Raw genomic sequence first — 25,242 nt, forward strand, 5'->3', positions numbered from 1 at the left:
TCTATAATCTCATGGCCTGGTCTGGTGCCACGCGTTGATGTCACGGGCAGGCATGGCGCTCTGTAGCAATGGCCAGGTACAAGATCTGCTGCCACAGGTCAGTACCACCCCCGGGTGCTATGAGTGGTAGTACATGTTGCTGTCTTCTTGGCTTGGCTATTTCCTTTTCTACCTCTGCATCCATAATTGATACAACCACCTGCTTCATCTCTGCCTGCAGTATACAGCACTCTTTCAACCATCCTTCTGCAAATATCACTTTATAATTGGACATATCTGCGGCAGAATGGCGTCTCTCCAGCACAGCGGAGTGGATATTTAAGGCCCTGCAGTACTATTAAAAGGTAGAATTCGGCCACGTTTGACAGCAGCTGTTATCCTCCACTGTTGAATCGATATTGGTAAGACGGTGTTACACTGGCCCTAGAATCCTGCTCTCAACCCCCTTCGCTATGTACCATCCGTCCATGATTTCCCTGTCTGAAAAACAGCATAAAGGAGACGTCTGGCGTTTGAAGTCAGTGTGACTAGAGGCTCATCCACAGTTTTGCTGGAGGCAGAGAACACAGGCTCGCTACATTATTAACAAGACAGAGAGGAGAGAGCTGGTCGGCTGGAGAAATACTGCATGCAGGAGAGGCTTTGCAAACACCATCATTATACATGCTGTGTTTTCTTCAGAATTACAGGCATAGCCGTGGTTCCAAAGGATTGAAAGCAAAGCACATCACGGCTACAGGCTGCTGTTCCTCTACGCTCCCAAGGGCAGAAGGGATTAGTGTATTCTGCACAGTACTGGGCTGTCTGCTGCACATGGTGCATTCCTTCTCACCAAACCAGCATTGTGTAATATCCGCAGACCTTATGTAACAGTGATGTCTGTTACTGTAGGCTGCACACCACCTGGAGACCTCACCCCAGGATGGCAGCGTTGCAGCTGGGTGGGCTGTACTGTAGGCCGCAGGCTGGCTGCCCCTCCAGAATGTGCTGCACATACTGTAAGACCTCTCAGGCTGTGCTGAAAATAAAATCCAGCCACAGTCATTTATCTCCCACGTGGAGACTAGATGTGGCCTAACAGAACACAGACATTTAAATGTTTATACGGTATACGTTTAATTTGCCGGCTGTCGGGATTCCGGTGTCGGTATAATGACAACCTGTGCTAAAACCCACGAGAGCCAATCAGATATTAGCGTTGACCTAGTGCACGTTGGGGGTCATTCCGAGTTGATCGCTTGCTGCCGATTTTCGCAGCGCAGCAATCAGGTGAAAAAACGGCATTTATGCGCATGCCTTTTTTCCCGCAATGCGCACGCGCGACGTATGGGTACAAAGCTCTTTGTGGTTGTGCTCAGGTTGTAGCGAAGTTTTCCTTCGCACTGACGGCCGCAAGAATATTGACAGGAAGGGGGTGTTCCTGAAAATGGTCCCAGTGAGTGTTTGCAAAAACGCATGCGTGTCTGAAAAAACGCAGGCATGGCTGGGCGTTCACTGGGCGGGTGTATAACGTCAAATCCGGACACGAATAGGCTGAAGTGATCGCAAGCGCTGAGTAGGGTCAGAGCTACTCTGAAACTGCACAAACTGTTTTTGCAGAGCTCGGCTGCACAGGCGTTCGCACTTCTGCTAAAATACACTCCCCAGTGGGCGGCGGCATAGCGTTTGCACGGCTGCTAAAACTAGCTAGCGAGCGATCAACTCGGAATGACCCCCGTTAAACCATACTTGCCTACTTCTGAAAAAGCATTTCAGGGAGATTGTGAAAGTAACACCTGTCAGCGCTTACATCCCAAATGTAAATGAGCCCCAAAGTTAGTAAGAGCTACTTGTTGAAGAAAAGACACTGATATTTTGCAGGATTTGTGTTTTAAAAGACGTTCCATATACTGTAAGTGGCCTCGAGAAACCCTATTTAAAATGCATGTAGCCATAGGGATCATTGTGCCTTATAACCAATGCAGGGAAATGACACTGACATTTGACATTTGAATTTATATATCCCTGATTTCTTTTTCCCCCCAAGAATGTAATAGCTGCATAATAGGGATTAGTGTAATCAGGGAGATTGATGGACTATTCAGGGAGTGAGGGAGATTGCTACTATTTCAGGGAGTCTCCTGCAGAATGAGGGAGGGTAGGTAACTATGCGTTAAACTACCTTTATTCAGAATTTCTAACTGGTTGCTAAGAGTGACAACACAATATTGCTCTTTTTGGTTAATACGTTTTTATGCTGTATAGATTTTGAAACTTAAATATTAAAGCTGAGGAGAATTGCACCAGATAGTAAAGTAGTAATGATTTCAACTGCGTATGCAACCAGAAAACGCCATTTGCACACTAATAAGATGGACTTTCCACTGATGATCCTTTGCAAGAAGCGGGGACTGTAGAGCTCAGCTAGTGCAGATGCAGACAAAGAGACGTATTTTACAGGAGGATGCAGTAGCACGGAAGCTGCGTCTTTGGACGCAGTTGCTGTGTGAGAATGGGTTAATGCAGCAAGAGGCACCTGAAGTGCTGCGTCCAGTAGCACAAAGAGCGGTACTAATTATCCGGGCCACTGATTGTACCCTCCTTGATCTGGCTGAGGGGCACAATGGCCACAAATAATATTTTTTTAAATGGCACTCTTTGTAAAGAGGAGTGGCCACGCCCCCTTACATGAAGTCATGCCACCATTACACAGGCCCAGGCATGCTGTCTACAGCCACGGCGGTGTCCATAGATGCAGTATCAGATCACCATGGGTTCACCATTGGTCATAGCATCAGCCTATCCCTAAGGTTACTCAGCACGACCCTCTCATCTCCGCTGCCGAGGCCAGTAAATATGTGTCAGAAGGCGCACTCTCTGGCCTGGCACTTATAGAGGTGGCAATGCCTCTATTTTGGGAAAAAGGCTCAACCCCCCGTCGTGTTTAGGCACTAGGGATGAGGGGGTTAGGTTTAGGTACCGGTGGGGGGTGGTTAGGGTTAGGGACCAAGGGGGAAAGTTAGGGTTAGGCTGTAGGTAGGGAGGGTTAGGGGGATGGGGAGAGGGGAGAACACCCCTTACTCACCCCTGTCGGCTTTTTTACCAGTGGGATCCTGGCGTTGGTATTTCGAACGCCGGGATCCCGTACGCCGACATTTCATACTGATCCCTAATTATTAATAGTAACTGTGTGGCTCAGAGAATACATTTAATTAAAGGAGATAAACATTACATAACTTTGGAATCCCAGGTACACGGAATTATTTAATCTGCCATATTGATAAACCTGATCACCATGTTACGTTGGACCCTGCTTTAAAGTGCCTGTGACATGTGGGGGCGACTAGGGCACCTTGTGAATCCATGATAATAATAATAATAATATTGTCACATCTGAATAAATAGGCCCCAAATGCGTCAGCCATTGTAGCCAGGCTATGCAGGCTCCACTAACACTGACCCCCAGTTACCCATCCTATCAGTCATCCGTTAGACAATACCTTCTTCCCGTGAGATCTGCATAAAGGACTCCACTCCCTTCTCGCCATAGCTTCCTTCCGATGCCAGCGTGGACACGTAGTTCCATCCCATGGCTTTGACGATATCCACCATGGCTTTAGCCTGGAGGGAATCCGGGGGGACCACTCTGGAGAAGAAATCGTAGCGCCGGTCATCGCTCAGCTCGGGGGCAGTGGAGCCGTAACTGATCTGTGGGATCTGCCGGGACAAAAAGGAGATAAAATGAGCATAAGTAGCTCTCTTACTCGGATACACTAAGAAGTAACAGATACACTTATTATTACAGCTGCTGGACAGGTTGCTCGGAATACTGTAGTGAAGAGGACATTGGGGGCACTTATGGGGACATCCAGTCTCACATGGTCAGAGAGTATCACCCTTGGGCATATAAGGCTATCAAATGTCAAAGGATATGTATCAAACCTTCTAAAGAGTACAGTTGGACAATAACCAATCAGCTTCTAGCTATCATTTTATAGAATGCACTAGATAAATGCTAGCTAGAAGCTCATTGGTTACTATGGTCAACTTCTCCACCTGTGATACATCTCACCCTCAGACAGCAATCTATATGCTCCAACAATATTAACCATTGAGGGGGATCTCCTATTGGCTTGGGAAGTGGCCTCAGCATGTGTCTGGGAGCGGGGACGTGTCCCAGCTTCTTATTCAGAGAAGGATTGGCCATCGGAGGGTTATGGTGTCATCAGTGCTTAGCATCGATAGTATGATTCTATTGATAGGAAATCATTGATGGTTTCATCCATTGATGGACCTACCTGTTTGACCTATAGAGTAGATGGCTGGGCTTAGTGGTGCATTGGGGGCGTGGCTTAGATGTGTTCTACCTACACTGGCTAAAAAGAAAAATCATCGCTGAGTCTCTTCGCCATCGATGGCAAAACCATCAACCATAGGAGGCAAACCACTGATGGTCAATGGCCAAACCTAATTCAGAGATATAGGAAGGTGTGTAACATTCTCAGTCCATGACTTCTCCTTCTCTCAGGAGACATTTATATTTTCATGGATCAAATCGCTGCAGGTGCAATAGGAGTTGCTCTAACTTGATTAATCCTAGTGATAATAAGAAAGAGTTATGGGTACGATATAGCAGTCCTGGACTACTTGCTTTGTGGAGGAAGCAATTTTCCTCTGCACACACGCTTCCTGTTCTGCAAATAACCACTTCTGTTACTACAGCTTGCAGTTTCAAATATACTAATATGACTAATACTGTATATAAATTAAATATATACTTGTATGACTCGGCCATGTCTGACACTAGGAAGCATTACTGTAATGACGCCAGAAAGATTCAGCCTGGAATAAGGGCAGTAGGTAGTAGCAGACATAAGAGATGCTATTTCCCACCCCAGTCTTCAGTGAGTCCTGTGCAAACACCAGCTATTTACCCGACAGGACCCCACAGACCCTGGTACCAAAACCAGGAACACTGTAGTAGAGAGAGATACAGGTAAGTGAGGAGCTACAGGTGAGGAGAATACCTGGGCCATCTGAACATTATCCAGCTGTTATTTCTGTCAATGCACTGGGATCGTATGATAACGCCTGAAAATTCCCAGCAGAGGTCTCCCAGGGAGTCCGGCTGGTGCAAGGTGTGGGAGACATAGGGCTAGTATAAACTCCACACCAATGGTGGAAGCCTAATACAATGACACCTGACTCAGGGGCATATTATTTATTATGTTTCCACAGATACTGCCGCCTTCTCAGGGTTTCTGCATTAACTAATTATCCTATGAATGTAATCACACGGTCCTTTTATTTTCCATGGCAAGAACAGTCCCCCTAGGTTCCAAGCTCTTATCTGTCTTTTATTAGAGCCCTTGTACCTACAAGTTAACATTTCAAAACTACCTGATAAATAATTTCCTATTGCAGCGATATACTTATAGGGGCAAGAATGCGGGGCATAACAAACAGACTCAATGGTCATTTAAAATCCCATTCAAGGAGAACATGATGACTACAATACAGGGTTAACAATATTTCCCATACAGAACAGTAAACATACATCTCCCGGGGGAGGAAGAGTTATATAAGTGGAGATGAGATATACAGAGAACGTACATTACAAGACAATAGACGTGGTGCCTGTAAGCAATGCATTATCTCATCCTGGTAACTCTACAGTGCACTATTATAACCAAGCATGTCTACACTGCACTATTATAACCAAGCCTGTCTACAGTGCACTATTATAACCAAGCATGGCTACAGTGCACTATTATAACCAAGCCTGTCTACAGTGCACTATTATAACCAAGCATGGCTACAGTGCACTATTATAACCAAGCCTGTCTACAGTGCACTATTATAACCAAGCATGTCTACAGTGCACTATTATAACCAAGCCTGTCTACAGTGCACTATTATAACCAAGCATGTCTACAGTGCACTATTATAACCAAGCATGTCTACAGTGCACTATTATAACCAAGCCTGTCTACAGTGCACTATTATAACCAAGCATGTCTACAGTGCACTATTATAACCAAGCATGGCTACAGTGCACTATTATTATAACCAAGCATGTCTACACCGCACTATTATAACCAAGCATGTCTACAGTGCACTATTATAACCAAGCATGTCTACACCGCACTATTATAACCAAGCCTGTCTACAGTGCACTATTATAACCAAGCATGTCTACAGTGCACTATTATAACCAAGCATGTCTACACAGCACTATTATAACCAAGCCTGTCTACAGTGCACTATTATAACCAAGCATGTCTACAGTGCACTATTATAACCAAGCATGTCTACACCGCACTATTATAACCAAGCCTGTCTACAGTGCACTATTATAACCAAGCATGGCTACAGTGCACTATTATAACCAAGCATGGCTGCAGTGCACTATTATAACCAAGCATGGCTACAGTGCACTATTATAACCAAGCCTGTCTACAGTGCACTATTATAACCAAGCATGTCTACAATGCACTATTATAACCAAGCCTGTCTACAGTGCACTATTATAACCAAGCCTGTCTACAGTGCACTATTATAACCAAGCATGTCTACAGTGCACTATTATAACCAAGCCTGTCTACAGTGCACTATTATAACCAAGCATGGCTACAGTGCACTATTATAACCAAGCCTGTCTACAGTGCACTATTATAACCAAGCATGTCTACAATACACTATTATAACCAAGCCTGTCTACAGTGCACTATTATAACAAAGCCTGTCTACAGTGCACTATTATAACCAAGCATGGCTACAGTGCACTATTATAACCAAGCATGGCTGCAGTGCACTATTATAACCAAGCATGTCTACAGTGCACTATTATAACCAAGCCTGTCTACAGTGCACTATTATAACCAAGCATGTCTACAATGCACTATTATAACCAAGCCTGTCTACAGTGCACTATTATAACAAAGCCTGTCTACAGTGCACTATTATAACCAAGCATGTCTACAGTGCACTATTATTATAACCAAGCATGTCTACAGTGCACTATTATAACCAAGCATGTCTACACCGCACTATTATACCAAGCCTGTCTACAGTGCACTATTATAACCAAGCATGTCTACAGTGCACTATTATAACCAAGCATGTCTACAGTGCACTATTATAACCAAGCATGTCTACAGTGCACTATTATAACCAAGCATGGCTACAGTGCACTATTATAACCAAGCCTGTCTACAGTGCACTATTATAACCAAGCATGTCTACAGTGCACTATTATAACCAAGCATGGCTACAGTGCACTATTATTATAACCAAGCATGTCTACACCGCACTATTATAACCAAGCATGTCTACAGTGCACTATTATAACCAAGCATGTCTACACCGCACTATTATAACCAAGCCTGTCTACAGTGCACTATTATAACCAAGCATGTCTACAGTGCACTATTATAACCAAGCATGTCTACACAGCACTATTATAACCAAGCCTGTCTACAGTGCACTATTATAACCAAGCATGTCTACAGTGCACTATTATAACCAAGCATGTCTGCACCGCACTATTATAACCAAGCCTGTCTACAGTGCACTATTATAACCAAGCATGGCTACAGTGCACTATTATAACCAAGCATGGCTACAATGCACTATTATAACCAAGCATGGCTACAGTGCACTATTATAACCAAGCCTGTCTACAGTGCACTATTATAACCAAGCATGTCTACAATGCACTATTATAACCAAGCCTGTCTACAGTGCACTATTATAACAAAGCCTGTCTACAGTGCACTATTATAACCAAGCATGTCTACAGTGCACTATTATAACCAAGCCTGTCTACAGTGCACTATTATAACCAAGCATGGCTACAGTGCACTATTATAACCAAGCCTGTCTACAGTGCACTATTATAACCAAGCATGTCTACAATGCACTATTATAACCAAGCCTGTCTACAGTGCACTATTATAACAAAGCCTGTCTACAGTGCACTATTATAACCAAGCATGGCTACAGTGCACTATTATAACCAAGCATGGCTGCAGTGCACTATTATAACCAAGCATGTCTACAGTGCACTATTATAACCAAGCCTGTCTACAGTGCACTATTATAACCAAGCATGTCTACAATGCACTATTATAACCAAGCCTGTCTACAGTGCACTATTATAACAAAGCCTGTCTACAGTGCACTATTATAACCAAGCATGTCTACAGTGCACTATTATTATAACCAAGCATGTCTACAGTGCACTATTATAACCAAGCATGTCTACAGTGCACTATTATTATAACCAAGCATGTCTACAGTGCACTATTATAACAAAGCCTGTCTACACCGCACTATTTTCTCTATCGTCCTAGTGGATGCTGGGGTTCCTGAAAGGACCATGGGGGATAGCGGCTCCGCAGGAGACAGGGCACAAAAAGTAAAGCTTTTCCAGATCAGGTGGTGTGCACTGGCTCCTCCCCCCATGACCCTCCTCCAGACTCCAGTTAGATTTTTGTGCCCGGCCGAGAAGGGTGCAATCTAGGTGGCTCTCCTAAAGAGCTGCTTAGAAAAAGTTTAGCTTAGGTTTTTTATTTTACAGTGAGTCCTGCTGGCAACAGGATCACTGCAACGAGGGACTGAGGGGAGAAGAAGTGAACTCACCTGCGTGCAGGATGGATTGGCTTCTTGGCTACTGGACATCAGCTCCAGAGGGACGATCACAGGTACAGCCTGGATGGTCACCGGAGCCGCGCCGCCGGCCCCCTTGCAGATGCTGAAGTCAGAAGAGGTCCAGAATCGGCGGCTGAAGACTCCTGCAGTCTTCTAAAGGTAGCGCACAGCACTGCAGCTGTGCGCCATTTTCCTCTCAGCACACTTCACACGCAGTCACTGAGGGTGCAGGGCGCTGGGGGGGGCGCCCTGGGAGGCAAATGTAACCTATATAAAGGCTAAAAATACCTCACATATAGCCCCCAGAGGCTATATGGAGATATTTAACCCCTGCCTGGATTCACTAAATAGCGGGAGACGAGCCCGCCGGAAAAGGGGCGGGCCTATCTCCTCAGCACACGGCGCCATTTCCTCTCACAGCTCCGCTGGTCAGGACGGCTCCCAGGTCTCTCCCCTGCACTGCACTACAGAAACAGGGTAAAACAGAGAGGGGGGGCAAATTTATGGCGATATTTTGATATATATAAAGCAGCTATAAGGGAGCACTTATTATAAGGCTATCCCTGTTATATATAGCGCTTTTGGTGTGTGCTGGCAAACTCTCCCTCTGTCTCCCCAAAGGGCTAGTGGGTCCTGTCTTCGTTAGGAGCATTCCCTGTGTGTCTGCTGTGTGTCGGTACGTGTGTGTCGACATGTATGAGGACGATATTGGTGTGGAGGCGGAGCAATTGCCAAATATGAGGATGTCACCCCCTAGGGAGTCGACACCAGAATGGATGCCTTTATTTATGGAACTACGGGATAGTGTCAACACGCTAAAGCAGTCGTTTGACGACATGAGACGGCCGGACAATCAATTAGTGCCTGTCCAGGCGACTCAAACACCGTCAGGGGCTGTGAAACGCCCTTTGCCTCAGTCGGTCGACACAGACCCAGACACAGGCACTGACTCCAGTGGTGACGGTGACGAATCAACCGTATTTTCCAGTAGGGCCACACGTTATATGATTTTGGCAATGAAGGAGGCGTTACATTTAGCTGATACTACAGGTACCACTAAACAGGGTATTATGTGGGGTGTGAAAAAACTACCTATAGTTTTTCCTGAATCAGAAGAATTAAATGACGTGTGTAATGAAGCGTGGGTTGCCCCTGATAAAAAGCTGATAATTTCAAAGAAATTATTGGCATTATACCCTTTCCCGCCAGAGGTTAGGGAGCGCTGGGAAACACCTCCTAGGGTGGACAAGGCGCTAACACGCTTATCTAAACAAGTGGCGTTACCCTCTCCTGAGACGGCCGCACTTAAAGATCCATCAGATAGGAGGATGGAAAATATCCAAAAAAGTATATACACACATGCAGGTGTTATACTACGACCAGCTATAGCGACTGCCTGGATGTGCAGTGCTGGAGTAGTTTGGTCAGAGTCCCTGATTGAAAATATTGATACCCTGGACAGGGACAATATTTTACTGTCGTTAGAACAAATAAAGGATGCATTTCTTTATATGCGTGATGCACAGAGGGATATCTGCACACTGGCATCACGGGTAAGTGCTATTTCCATTTCGGCCAGAAGAGCTTTATGGACGCGACAGTGGACAGGCGATGCGGATTCAAAACGACATATGGAAGTTTTGCCGTATAAAGGGGAGGAGTTATTTGGAGTCGGTCTATCAGATTTGGTGGCCACGGCTACAGCCGGGAAATCCACCTTTCTACCTCAAGTCACTCCCCAACAGAAAAAGGCACCGACTTTTCAGCCGCAGCCCTTTCGTTCCTTTAAAAATAAGAGAGCAAAGGGCTATTCATATCTGCCACGAGGCAGAGGTCGAGGGAAGAGACAGCAACAGGCAGCTCCTTCCCAGGAACAGAAGCCTTCCCCGGCTTCTACAAAAGCCTCAGCATGACGCTGGGGCTTCTCAAGCGGACTCGGGGACGGTGGGTGGTCGTCTCAAAAATTACAGCGCGCAGTGGGCTCACTCGCAGGTAGATCCCTGGATCCTGCAAATAATATCTCAGGGGTACAGGTTGGAATTAGAGACAGATCCACCTCGCCGTTTCCTGAAGTCTGCTTTACCAACGTCCCCCTCCGAAAGGGAGACGGTTTTGGAAGCCATTCACAAGCTGTACTCTCAGCAGGTGATAGTCAAGGTACCTCTTCTACAACAAGGGAAGGGGTATTATTCCACTCTTTTTGTGGTACCGAAGCCGGATGGCTCGGTAAGGCCTATTCTAAATCTGAAGTCCTTGAACCTGTACATAAAGAAGTTCAAGTTCAAGATGGAGTCACTCAGAGCAGTGATAGCGAACCTGGAAGAGGGGGACTTTATGGTATCCTTGGACATCAAGGATGCGTATCTCCACGTTCCAATTTACCCCTCACACCAGGGGTACCTCAGGTTCGTTGTACAAAACTGTCACTATCAGTTTCAGACGCTGCCGTTCGGATTGTCCACGGCACCTCGGGTCTGTACAAAGGTAATGGCCGAGATGATGATTCTTCTTCGAAGAAAAGGCATATTAATTATCCCATACTTGGACGATCTCCTAATAAGGGCAAGGTCCAGAGAACAGCTAGAGATGGGATTAGCACTGTCGCAAGAAGTGCTAAAACAGCACGGGTGGATTCTGAATATTCCAAAATCCCAGTTAATGCCGACAACTCGTCTGCCGTTCCTAGGGATGATTCTGGACACGGTTCAGAAAAAGGTTTTTCTCCCGGAGGAAAAAGCCAAGGAGTTATCCGAGCTTGTCAGGAACCTCCTAAAACCAGGAAAGGTGTCTGTACATCAATGCACAAGAGTCCTGGGAAAAATGGTAACCCTGTCTCCAAGGACAAGGGTGTCTCTTCTGTGGTGGTTGCAGAGTGCTCATCTATTGGAGGGCCGCAGATTTGGCATACAGGATTGGATCCTGGTGACCACGGACGCCAGCCTGAGAGGCTGGGGAGCAGTCACACAAGGAAGAAACTTCCAGGGAGTATGGACGAGCCTGGAAACGTCTCTTCACATAAACATTCTGGAACTAAGAGCAATATACAATGCTCTAAGCCAGGCAGAACCTCTGCTTCAGGGAAAACCGGTGTTGATCCAGTCGGACAACATCACGGCAGTCGCCCATGTGAACAGACAGGGCGGCACAAGAAGCAGGAGTGCAATGGCAGAAGCTGCAAGGATTCTTCGCTGGGCAGAGAATCATGTGATAGCACTGTCAGCAGTGTTCATCCCGGGAGTGGACAACTGGGAAGCAGACTTCCTCAGCAGACACGATCTTCACCCGGGAGAGTGGGGACTTCATCCAGAAGTCTTCCACTTGCTGGTAACCCGTTGGGAAAGACCAATGGTGGACATGATGGCGTCTCGCCTCAACAAAAAACTGGACAGGTATTGCGCCAGGTCAAGAGATCCGCAGGCAATAGCTGTGGACGCGCTGGTAACGCCTTGGGTGTACCAGTCGGTGTATGTGTTTCCTCCTCTGCCTCTCATACCAAAAGAATTGAGAATTATACGGCAAAGAGGCGTAAGGACGATACTAGTGGTTCCGGATTGGCCAAGAAGGACTTGGTACCCGGAACTTCAAGAGATGATCACGGAAGATCCGTGGCCTCTACCTCTAAGGAGGGACTTGCTTCAGCAGGGTCCCTGTCTGTTTCAAGACTTACCGCGGCTGCGTTTGACGGCATGGCGGTTGAACGCCGGATCCTAAAGGAAAAAGGCATGCCGGAAGAAGTCATTCCTACTTTGATTAAAGCAAGGAAGGAAGTAACCGTGCAACATTATCACCGAATTTGGCGAAAACATGTTGCGTGGTGCGAAGATCGGAGTGCTCCGACGGAGGAATTTCAACTGGGTCGATTCCTACATTTCCTGCAATCAGGATTGTCTATGGGTCTCAAATTGGGATCTATTAAGGTTCAAATTTCGGCCCTGTCGATTTTCTTTCAAAAAGAATTGGCTTCAGTCCCTGAAGTCCAGACCTTTGTTAAGGGAGTGCTACATATACAGCCTCCTGTGGTGCCTCCAGTGGCACCGTGGGATCTCAATGTGGTTTTGGACTTTCTAAAATCTCATTGGTTTGAACCACTAAAGAAGGTGGATTTGAAATATCTCACATGGAAAGTGACCATGCTTCTAGCCCTGGCTTCGGCCAGGAGAGTGTCAGAACTGGCAGCTTTATCTTACAAAAGCCCATATCTGATTTTCCATTCGGACAGGGCAGAACTGCGGACTCGTCCGCATTTTCTCCCTAAGGTGGTGTCAGCATTTCATCTGAACTAGCCTATTGTAGTGCCTGCGGCTACAAGTGACTTGGAGGACTCCAAGTTACTGGACGTTGTCAGAGCATTAAAAATATATATTGCAAGGACAGCTGGAGTCAGAAAATCTGACTCGTTGTTTATATTGTATGCACCCAACAAGATGGGTGCTCCTGCGTCTAAGCAGACGATTGCTCGTTGGATCTGTAGCACAATCCAACTTGCACATTCTGTGGCAGGCCTGCCACAGCCTAAATCTGTAAAGGCCCACTCCACAAGGAAGGTGGGCTCATCTTGGGCGGCTGCCCGAGGGGTCTCGGCATTACAACTTTGCCGAGCAGCTACGTGGTCAGGGGAGAACACGTTTGTAAAATTTTACAAATTTGATACTCTGGCTAAGGAGGACCTGGAGTTCTCTCATTCGGTGCTGCAGAGTCATCCGCACTCTCCCGCCCGTTTGGGAGCTTTGGTATAATCCCCATGGTCCTTTCAGGAACCCCAGCATCCACTAGGACGATAGAGAAAATAAGATTTTACTTACCGATAAATCTATTTCTCAGAGTCCGTAGTGGATGCTGGGCGCCCATCCCAAGTGCGGATTATCTGCAATAATTGTACATAGTTATTGTTAACTAATTCGGGTTATTGTTGAAGGAAGCCATCTTTCAGAGGCTCCGCTGTTATCATACTGTTAACTGGGTTTAGATCACAAGTTGTACGGTGTGATTGGTGTGGCTGGTATGAGTCTTACCCGGGATTCAAAATCCTCCCTTATTGTGTACGCTCGTCCGGGCACAGTACCTAACTGGAGTCTGGAGGAGGGTCATGGGGGGAGGAGCCAGTGCACACCACCTGATCTGGAAAAGCTTTACTTTTTGTGCCCTGTCTCCTGCGGAGCCGCTATCCCCCATGGTCCTTTCAGGAACCCCAGCATCCACTACGGACTCCGAGAAATAGATTTATCGGTAAGTAAAATCTTATTATAACCAAGCATGTCTACAGTGCACTATTATTATAACCAAGCATGTCTACAGTGCACTATTATAACCAAGCATGTCTACACCGCACTATTATAACCAAGCATGTCTACACCGCAACATTATAACCAAGCATGTCTACAGTGCACTATTATAACCAAGCATGTCTACACCGCACTATTATAACCAAGCATGTCTACACTGCACTATTATAACCAAGCATGGCTACAGTGCACTATTATAACCAAGCATGTCTACAGTGCACTATTATAACCAAGCATGGCTACAGTGCACTATTATAACCAAGCATGGCTACAATGCACTATTATACCAAGCATGTCTACAGTGCACTATTATAACCAAGCATGTCTACAGTGCACTATTATAACCAAGCATGTCTACACCGCACTATTATAACCAAGCATGTCTACAGTGCACTATTATTATAACCAAGCATGTCTACAGTGCACTATTATAACCAAGCATGTCTACACCGCACTATTATAACCAAGCATGTCTACACCGCAACATTATAACCAAGCATGTCTACAGTGCACTATTATAACCAAGCATGTCTACACCGCACTATTATAACCAAGCATGTCTACACTGCACTATTATAACCAAGCATGGCTACAGTGCACTATTATAACCAAGCATGTCTACAGTGCACTATTATAACCAAGCATGGCTACAGTGCACTATTATAACCAAGCATGGCTACAATGCACTATTATACCAAGCATGTCTACAGTGCACTATTATAACCAATCATGGCTACAGTGCACTATTATAACCAAGCATGGCTACAATGCACTATTATACCAAGCATTTCTACAGTGCACTATTATAACCAAGCATGGCTACAGTGCACTATTATAACCAAGCATGGCTACAGTGCACTATTATAACCAAGCATGGCTACAATGCACTATTATACCAAGCATGTCTACAGTGCACTATTATAACCAAGCATGGCTACAGTGCACTATTATAACCAAGCATGGCTACAATGCACTATTATACCAAGCATGTCTACAGTGCACTATTATAACCAAGCATGGCTACAGTGCACTATTATACCAAGCATGTCTACAGTGCACTATTATAACCAAGCATGTCTACAGTGCACTATTATAACCAAGCATGTCTACGTCGCACCATCAACGCATTTGTGTTCTACTGTGTCATGATAATTTACCATTTATGAGAAATGCCATAAGAGCAGCGATTGGATTTCTGTGTATATGCCAAATGGAATGTGTAACAATGCTCAAGAACGTTCAGCATCTGAACTTGCACTCTGATTCAACTCTAGGCAATTATGTCAGGCAATGGCTGGATGCAGCACATGAAAGGCAAAGGAAATCCATCTTAAAGGGCAAGTAACAGTAAAGGAAAGGTTGCCCTACATAACATATGCCAGTCTATGCACAGTAGCCAGGGTAACAAGAGACAGGAGGAGGGGGTGCGTGCGGGGTGTGTATCGCGACTGCACACCCTAATTTTAAACATAAGAAGTGCTACCTTGCAGTAGTAGTACAGAAAAAAAAGGAACACTGGTAATAATTATAATTTATAATAAACTGTTTAACATGGAGTAAAATTGAGGTTCTTAGCACAATTTTAGGCCAAAAATGTTTGCACCCTGACCATGTCACAGGGACCTCATCAGGTGGGTAGTGGCACAGAGAGAGGGTGGAGAGGGTACTAACTACCCGTGTCCAGGCTTGTTGGAGGGGACCAGTGAAGGGGGGGGGGCCTGGTTCTGCAAACCCCTCCCTCTTACCTGTCAGTCAGCTGTAGCCCCTCTCCCCAGCCCAGCACATGCCAATGTGTGCTAGGCTGTGGAGGGTCCAGGGACGCTGCTGCCACTGAGTGCAGTGCCCTCCTCTGCCTGAACTCAGTGGCAGCAGCACTGATCGCGCCCCCCTGGATCTGCCTCTCCGCTGCGCATAAACCCTATTTTTCATGGGTTTTTTTTAAATAAAAAGGGGCGTGGCCACACTTGTGATTAGGCCACACCCCCAACTTGATGTCACCAGTTCCAAGTGATTTGAAAGGCTACATTTTTTCCCACTTGCAAAATGGCAGCTTACGCTGTATATAAGTGATTAGATATGTACAGTATTTACTAACATTTATTTATACAGTATACAGTCGTATCAATATATTCTGTTGCATTTTACAATTGGGAACAAAATAGTATAACAAATATTAAATGAGACTGAGTAATAACAGGCTGAGAGCTGAGGGCCCTGCTCGCAAGCTTACAATCTATAGGGAAATATTATTTTGATACAAGAGTGCTACATAAAGCAAATAAGTCCAGCCAGGGCTGCTATCAGAAATTGTGGGGCCCGGGACTGACAAAATAGACAGGGCCCACCCCCCCCCCAAAAAAAAAGATTCTGCCACACTGATCCACCCCTATGTAATGTCATACATTGTGACGTTACATATAGGTTTGTTGCGATCCTAAAGGAACGTTGACAGACAGCTGAAACGCAGGGAAGGAAAGTCCTCCCTGCGCATCAGCCCACTGTTATTTCACAGCCTGGTGAAGTTCTCCTGGTATTGACGGTAGGAACCAGGGGTGGGCCCCCCTCTATGTAAGGGCCTGGGACCCAAGTCCCCACAGTCCCCCCCCTGGTGGCTGCCCTGAGTCCAGCCAGATTGCAGATGTTCTTGGTGGATGTATGCTCTAGTCACACAGCAGTGTTGGCCTGGGGTCAGCGGGATTGTGGATGTAGAAAGAAAACTCTTGTAAGTTTTGTGTGAACTCTGCAGAGGGGAGAAAATAGAGTATCTTATGGAAATTAGGTGGGTGGTTCTGGAATATGACAAAATGACTGAAGACGTGTGTTTTCATGGACGTCACTGTGTGTGGAATAGGAAACAAACTCATAGGTCTGATCAGTCTTGTCCTTGAAGTAGGAAGCAGCTGATGGGGGCCGCCAGGTTAGGAAGAATGGGTGTTTGCATTGAGAGCTCTGACGCCCAGTACTCATAGTACTCTGAGATAACACATTCATAGAAGTGATGCAACAATGTAGCATTGATATCATATTTGTGCAGAATTCTGCCTGCACCATTTCTTCCCAAGCACCAATTCCGGGTTCCTGACACCTCATCCAACTCCTGTATCACATTGTAAGAAAGTGCTCACATTACGCCTTGCTGCTTCTTGTGAAGTGTCAGATTTATCTGGCCTCTGACACAGAGCACACCTGAGCTGCCTAATATATGCTAATGCCAGCATATACTGCACTCACAGACTCTTCACTTATCCTTCATCTCTCTCATGATTAACCTTTTCCTCATAATGGGGACCACAGACACGTTCACCATATTCATAAAGGTAAAAAGGAACAAGTTAAAATGTATGATCTTCTTTTCATATAGAGGTCGCCTTTCCCACCACAGTCCTCCTGCAACCACTTGGCAAGAACTCAGATAATTTAATACATGCTGTTAAGTCAGTGGCGGAACTAACGAGCGGTGGGCCCAGGTGCGACAAAATGCTTTGAGCCCCCCCGCCCCCCCACCTCTTCTCATCCAAGTCCACCCCCTCACCCCTGGAGAGGATCTGGTGAGGGGGACCTGCTCAGGGCCAGAGAAATGGATACCTAGTAACAGTGCCGTAACTAGACATTTTAGCACTGTGTGCAAGAAACGGCATTGGAGCCCCACCCCTGCATGCAAAACAGGGGCAGTGCGCGCAAAAATACATAGGGGCGTGGCTTCGTGGGGAAGGGGTGTGGCCACAAAATAATACCAATTCATAAAACGGTGCACAGTAGTCTCCATTATTCAAATTACGCCGCACAGTAGCACCACTACACCAGGTAGAGACCCTTTTACACCTTACGGCGGACAGATTCCTCTTTTTACACATTACGGCAGACAGCGTGCCCTTTTTACACATAACGGCAGACAGCGTGCCCTTTTTACACATAACGGCAGACAGCGTGCCCTTTTTACACATTACGGCAGACAGCGTCCCCTTTTTACACATTGCGGCAGACAGCCTCCCCTTTTTACACATTGCGGCAGACAGCGTCCCCTTTTTACACATTGCGGCAGACAGCGTCCCCCTTTTTACACATAACGGCAGACAGCGTGCCCTTTTTACACATAACGGCAGACAGCGTCCCCTTTTTACACATTATGGCAGACAGCGTGCCATTTTTACACATAGCGGCAGACAGCGTATACTTTTTACACATTACGGCAGACAGCGTCCCCTTTTTACACATTGCGGCAGACAGCGTCCCCTTTTTACACATTGCGGCAGACAGCGTCCCCTTTTTACACATTGCGGCAGACAGCGTCCCCTTTTTACACATTGCGGCAGACAGCGTCCCCCTTTTTACACATAACGGCAGACAGCGTGCCCTTTTTACACATAACGGCAGACAGCGTCCCCTTTTTACACATTACGGCAGACAGCGTGCCCTTTTTACACATAGCGGCAGACAGCGTACACTTTTTACACATTACGGCAGACAGCGTCCCCTTTTTACACATTGCGGCAGACAGCGTCCCCTTTTTACACATTGCGGCAGACAGCGTGCCCTTTTTACACATTACGGCAGACAGCGTCCCCCTTTTTACACATTACGGTAGGCAGATTCCCCCTTTTTACACATTACGTCAGGCAGATTCCCCCTTTTTACACATTGCGGCAGGCAGATTCCCCCTTTTTACACATTGCGGCAAAGATTCCCCCTTTTTACACATCACGTCAGGCAGATTCCTCCTTTTTACACATTAAGTCAGGCAGATTCCCCCTTTTTACACATTGTGGCAGGCAGATTCCCCCTTTTTACACATTGCGGCAGACAGTCCTCCTTTTTACACATCACGTCAGGAAGAAAGAAAGAAAGAAAGAAAGAAAGAAAGAAAGAAAGAAAGAAAGAAAGAAAGAATGAATTATACTTACCCTCTCCGCTGGCTCAGGCTCCTCGGTGCAGCTTCTGGCAGATCACGATTCCCGGGCAGGAGAGAAGGAGGAGGAGGGAGGTGGAGGAGGGAGCCGCAGCAGCGCTGTGTTATTGGTGGTGGCGCTGCTGCTGCTGTCCCTCTGCTTCACTATAGGCTGTTCTAGGAAGACAGCCTATAGTGAAGCAGAGGGACAGCTGCAGCAGCGCCTCAACCAGTAGCAAAGCGCTGCTGCGGCTCCCTCCTCCACCTCCCTCCTTCTCCTTACCCCCGTGACCGCTGCACTGCGCTCCCCTCCTGTGTCCTGCGGGCGGCTGTGTGCTGCGGGCAACAGTTGCCCGCAGCACACAGCGGCATGTAATGAGTCAGTTTGACTCATTACATGCTTTGGGCCCCTGGACAGTGGTTGGCCCCTGTGCAACGCACTGGTAGCACTGGTGGTAGTTCCGCCTCTGTGTTAAGTGACCCTGCTCATTCATTCTATCTCTCTCTAGCTTTTCTGCTGCCTCCATTCCCCCCCCCCCTCACATCATGTCACTGCTCCTGTCACATGCAGCCCTGTCCTCACTGACACATCACTCATCTCCTGATATACTCTGTGCTGCTGGGGACCCTGCTCCTCCCACTATATAACTCTCAGTCTGTGGCTTCCTGCAGCCTCCATTCTCCTCCTCACACCATGTCACTGCCCCTGTCACATGCAGCCCTGTCATCACTGACACATCACTCATCTCCTGATATACTCTGTGCTGCTGGGGACCCTGCTCCTCCCACTATATAACTCTCAGTCTGTGGCTTCCTGCTGCCTCCATTCCCCTCCTCACATCATGTCACTGCCCCTGTCACATGCAGCCCTGTCCTCACTGACACATCACACATCTCCTGATATACTCTGTGCTGCTGGGGACCCTGCTCCTTCCACTATATAACTCTCAGTCTGTGGCTTCCTGCTGTCTCCATTCCCCTCCTCACATCATGTCACTGCTCCTGTCACATGCAGCCCTGTCCTCACTGACACATCACACATCTCCTGATATACTCTGTGCTGCTGGGGACCCTGCTCCTCCCACTATATAACTCTCAGTCTGTGGCTTCCTGCAGCCTCCATTCTCCTCCTCACACCATGTCACTGCCCCTGTCACATGCAGCCCTGTCATCACTGACACATCACTCATCTCCTGATATACTCTGTGCTGCTGGGGACACTGCTCCTCCCACTATATAACTCTCAGTCTGTGGCTTCCTGCTGCCTTCATTCCTCTCCTCACATCATGTCACTGCCCCTGTCACATGCAGCCCTGTCCTCACTGACACATCACACATCTCCTGATATACTCTGTGCTGCTGGGGACCCTGCTCCTCCCACTATATAACTCTCAGTCTGTGGCTTCCTGCAGCCTCCATTCTCCTCCTCACACCATGTCACTGCCCCTGTCACATGCAGCCCTGTCCTCACTGACACATCACTCATCTCCTGATATACTCTGTGCTGCTGGGGACCCTGCTCCTTCCACTATATAACTCTCAGTCTGTGACTTCCTGCTGCCTCCATTCCCCTCCTCACATCATGTCACTGCCCCTGTCACATGCAGCCCTGTCCTCACTGACACATCACTCATCTCCTGATGTACTCTGTGCTGCTGGGGACCCTGCTCCTCCCACTATATAACTCTCAGTCTGTGGCTTCCTGCTGTCTCCATTCCCCTCCTCACATCATGTCACTGCTCCTGTCACATGCAGCCCTGTCCTCACTGACACATCACTCATCTCCTGATATACTCTGTGCTGCTGGGGACCCTGCTCCTCCACTATATAACTCTCAGTCTGTGACTTCCTGCTGCCTCCGTTCTATCTTCACCCAGTTCCTCACTAGGCAGTAAATACATATTTATTACATCAATGTCATCAGATCCCAGTCAAACTCACCTTAAAAATCCGTGGGACTCTCTGATCAGGTGGCCATTTTGTCTAATTGTCACTAAGCCTTATAAAGGAAAGAAGTTGCCACTGGTGATGACACAGATGATGGTGAGAGTCAGAGGTTTTGTCCGGGTTACTGGGAGTCTGACTCTTCCTGCGAGCAGATACAGTAATAGGCCAGTACATGTACTTACCTGTGTTTTTTGTCTCCTCTCCGGGAGAAGCCCGGCCGGACTGTTACATCATTAGGCCCTGCCCACAACATGAAAAAAAGACCACGATTTGAGCGTCCACATGGAGGGGGTGGGGCTATGCAATTCACTTCATTTAGCCACGCCCCCTCCAAAACAGCGCCGCAATTCCGGTGATTATCTCCCCATCCTGTCCACTAGGGATGGCCTTTGGTGGGTTATCCATCGATGGTTACCATTGATGGATAACTTCGATGGTGGGAGACCATGTGTAAGGGAAACATCGATGGTTTCACCCATCCCTAATTTAGTATTGAGCGAGTTGCGGGCCAATCAGGGCTTGTGGGCGTGGCTTAGTGGGTGTCAGGGGCGGAGCTATACTGCGTGTCCCAGACACCCTGGAAAGAAAAAATAATAATTCTATAATTCTTTATCATCGATGGCGGGAAACCATCTGGTTCTCCCCCATCGGTGGTAAAAGTAGTTACCATTGGTCTTAGACCATCGATGATTTGGACCCGGGGGGTCACTGCACACCCTGCACCCATTGTCTATATGTACCTTTCTGCCGCTGCTGCAGAAAGGCACACTATCTACTACTGTCTGCAATTTGCATGCTGGGATTTATGGTTCCACAACAGTGTCGTAGCCAACGGTTTTCTAACCATGAGTCATATATTTTAGTGGAAAGAGTCACTACACAGCTAATACCAGGATGACACAGAACCTGCCACAGGGAATCATGGGCCGGATAATTCCTCAGAGGCCAGGTGGGCCGCTCTAGACCCTTCCTCAGTGCACAGCTGTGCCAGGGCTCTGCCCTCTGTGTCAATCAGTGAGTGCCCCAGATTTATGGGCAGCACATCTGTTCCCTGCGCTGTGTCCCTGCGGGAGGCTCCCTGTAACAGGCTTGTTGTGCTCAGCTGATGAATGAAATCAGAGAATCTCAAGGACTGAGGATTCGGTGGATTGTAATGCTGAGATTTGTGACACTAATCCGTGTCTCATGAGACGGGTCTGAGTAACGCGCACCCATTGCACGAAGAGCAGCCGTCACCCACTGACAGTATAGAGCATAACAAGCATCAGTAATCACAGGGTCCCTTCCCAGGCTCCTAATATACTGTGTGACTGGAAAATGCTGTCCGTGCAGAGCAGTAGCCACATCTAGCACCACCACAGACATTCCTGGTGATCAGACTATAGCCGTATATCCCAGCTGTCCCAAATGTAGCGTCACAGTCCTGATATTTGGGCTCTATCCCACCGCCTGCACTTTTGTGCCAGTGGTGAGAGACCCTTTCATTGCTGGGGTATATGGGGTAAGGGCAGCCTAGTGCTTCAGAAATATTAGGCCGCACCAGCTGTGTACCCAATGAGATGCTATTACCATGCCTCCATATACAGTAGCTATGCCCTCTTTCACTGTCTATACTGACGCAAAGAGCTGCAAAGTTAAACGTTATGCTGTAACTGGTATTTCATTCATTACAACATCTTTACAATAATTAAGGGTGGTCTGCCCTGTCTCTGCCAGGCGCAGCCCCCCCTCCTTCCTTGGCGGCTCACATGGCAGAGATGGAGTCAGGAGCAGATCACCAGGTGATGGCAAGAGGACCAGTGATTGTAACAGGAGGGGATGAGGCAGGGAGGGGGCAGTTTGGGGTAGAGCGGAGGCTGGCTGGGGTTACCCAGCATATGTCAGATCCATTTTACTAGTATTGGACACATGTCTGCTGAGCCGGCAGATCTAACGGGGTCACTGCTCATACAGTCTGGACGGACAGTGAAGAACCATTGTCCACTTCAAGCTACTGAATATCAATCCAAAATGTATTTTTTTTTTTTGTGCCTTAGAAAAATTCCTCCTTAAATATTAACTTATAAAGTATCCTAATAAGAGATATTTAGGGACAAATACATTAGTTTCTGGAATGAATCTTTAAGACTTGGGACAGTCATCAGCGCACGTTTCCCATCTAATTGAAGTCTCTCTATTGTTACTGATTGTTCTGTATAAAATGACCCCAGAATGGTAGTTTGGACACAGTCATTCATAGTTAACGTGTATGGTAAATTTAAAGGGATCCGGTCTGAAGATCGACACTGTCTAGGTCGGCAATGTTTAGGTCGACCACTATAGGTCGACAGTCACTAGGTCGACAGGGTCTGAAGGTCGACATGTGCTAGGTCGACAGGTCAAAAGGTCGACCTGAGTTTTTCACATTTTTTCTTTTTCTGAACTTTTTCATACTTAACGATCCACGTGGACTACGATTGGAGCGGTAATCTGTGCCGAGCGAAGCATGGCGAGCGAAGCGGGCCATGCGAGGGGACACGGTGCACTAATTGGGCTTCCCGGTCACTGTACGGAGAAAACGACACCAAAAAACATGGAAAACTCATGTCGACCTTTTGACCTGTCGACCTAGCGCATGTCGACCTAATGACTGTCGACCTATAGTGGTTGACCTAAACATTGTCGACCTAGACACTGTCGATTTGATGATCCACACCCAATTTAAAAGGGTTATTCAGGTTTGTTAGCAAACCAAAAAAGTTAGCAATTGGTCAAGATCATGTTGCACTGTAGGTGGGGCAGAAGTAACATGTGCAGAGAGAGTTAGAGTTGGGTGGGGAGTGTTCAAACTGAAATCTAAATTGCAGTGTAAAAATAAAGCAGCCAGTATTTACCCTGCACAGAAACAATATAACCCACCCAAATCTAACTCTCTCTGCACATGTTACATCTGCCCCACCTGCAGTGCAACTACCATGTAAACCACAGTCACACGATGTCGAGATCAGAGAGGTCTATCACAAGACAACACACTTTGAGCTATTTCTGCTTTGTGTACTGTACAGTCCTCCCCCCACTTCTACCCCCTCTTCTATCACATGACATGCAGAGAGCTTATGTGCCTTCCTCTGGTTCACCAGAGAGATTTTGAAAAGGAGATAAAGATTTGCAGGACAGCTGAGAAAACTGAGACATGCAAACCTCTATTTAAGTAGAATGAATACACCTTCAATGCAGTTTTGCTGCTTTAAACTCTCTCCATAATGATACGTAGAAGAGACGCCAGATGCATCACAGTTGTGACAAGACACTACGGCACGCAGCAGGTGATTCCTTATGCCTCCATATCTGCTGAGCATTTTTACACTACGCCGTGCTAAGAAAAGAAGATGGCTCCCCAGACAGGGCCATGGAAAGGACAACGTTCTCTGAGGATCACTTCAAAATCTGTCCAAGAGTCAAACAGGCAATTTCTGCGAGGGCACGGAGAACATTAACCGTTACAGCGAGTCACATGGCACCTGTCGCGTAATAGCCAGCTGCTGATGGAAATGCATTGGCTTTAAACATTAAAGATGATTTTTATTTGTACTTGACTTCTGCAACTACGGCGTCCATCCAAACGTTCTGGCCGATTCTGAGTCGCACACCGCCGTGGTCAATTTAGCGTCCTCTGCCGTAGTCGCACATGCCGATGCCAGTATCAGGTCTTCCCGTGGTAAACACGCCTGCGCCTGACTGTGCAAGCACTGGGACTCCCACTCTGTGCTTCTCTAGATGCAACAATGCAGCTTGGGGTCTCTTTAGACGACACCATTTGGCGCGCCATCGAACCCTGCTTCTGCCCCATGCTAAGTACAGAATCTCCGTCAGAGCATGGTCTCTGGCGTGAGCGATTCATCGTCTGAGTTCACAACCAGTTACGCGACACACTCCCACACTCCCATAACACATCTGTAAGACAGTGCCCCTCTGTGCGTCTGCATGGCCACCTCCCAGTCACCGCCCAAGAGCGCCCAGCGCATTTCTGAGACTGTGAGTCTTAATCGCTGCTGTGCCTCTGTGCGTGCACACCGTGTGATGCAGACGCTGTGCGACTTTTTACCTTCTTAGGTGCAGTTATAGACATTGACCATTTGCGCGAATATCAGCATTATGTGCAACTTAGGCCCTATATGTTTAAGAATCAGAATGGGCAGCGGTTGTGAACCTCCAGAAAGGGGTCTAGATCATGTCTGACAGGTTATGGCGGCCTCTCATTGGGGGCATACCACCGCCCAGATCCCTATAACATCCTATTTCACGGAAAGACAGATCCGGATGATTTGCATCCAACTAAGTAAGTATAGGACGTACGGAAACTAAGATGCGTTAAGTCGCTTTTTGCAGTTTGCGTCTGCGCCGAGAGATTGTCTGACTCAGCTGCAAGGTCTTCATTTTATGTGTAAGACATACAGGGGGGGTATTCAATTGTTTAAAAAGTCAGTTGGGTGTCTGTTTTTTCCTATCTAATAGACA

The 25,242-nt window shown here is 47.0% G+C and overlaps 1 protein-coding gene across 1 annotated transcript in view; it reads right to left on the minus strand.

Moving 5' to 3' along the window:
• Window positions 1–25,242, minus strand: part of GRM7 (glutamate metabotropic receptor 7) — a 554,627-nt gene that overhangs the window by 451,582 nt on the left and 77,803 nt on the right. The window contains exon 2 of the mRNA XM_063941283.1: window positions 3,480–3,696. Coding sequence (XP_063797353.1) covers window positions 3,480–3,591 — 112 coding nt within the window. The 5' untranslated portion in view covers window positions 3,592–3,696. The remainder of the gene's footprint in view (window positions 1–3,479; window positions 3,697–25,242) is intronic.

The sequence above is a fragment of the Pseudophryne corroboree genome, chromosome 9 (genome assembly GCF_028390025.1).
Source record: "Pseudophryne corroboree isolate aPseCor3 chromosome 9, aPseCor3.hap2, whole genome shotgun sequence".
NCBI lineage: Eukaryota > Metazoa > Chordata > Amphibia > Anura > Myobatrachidae > Pseudophryne > Pseudophryne corroboree.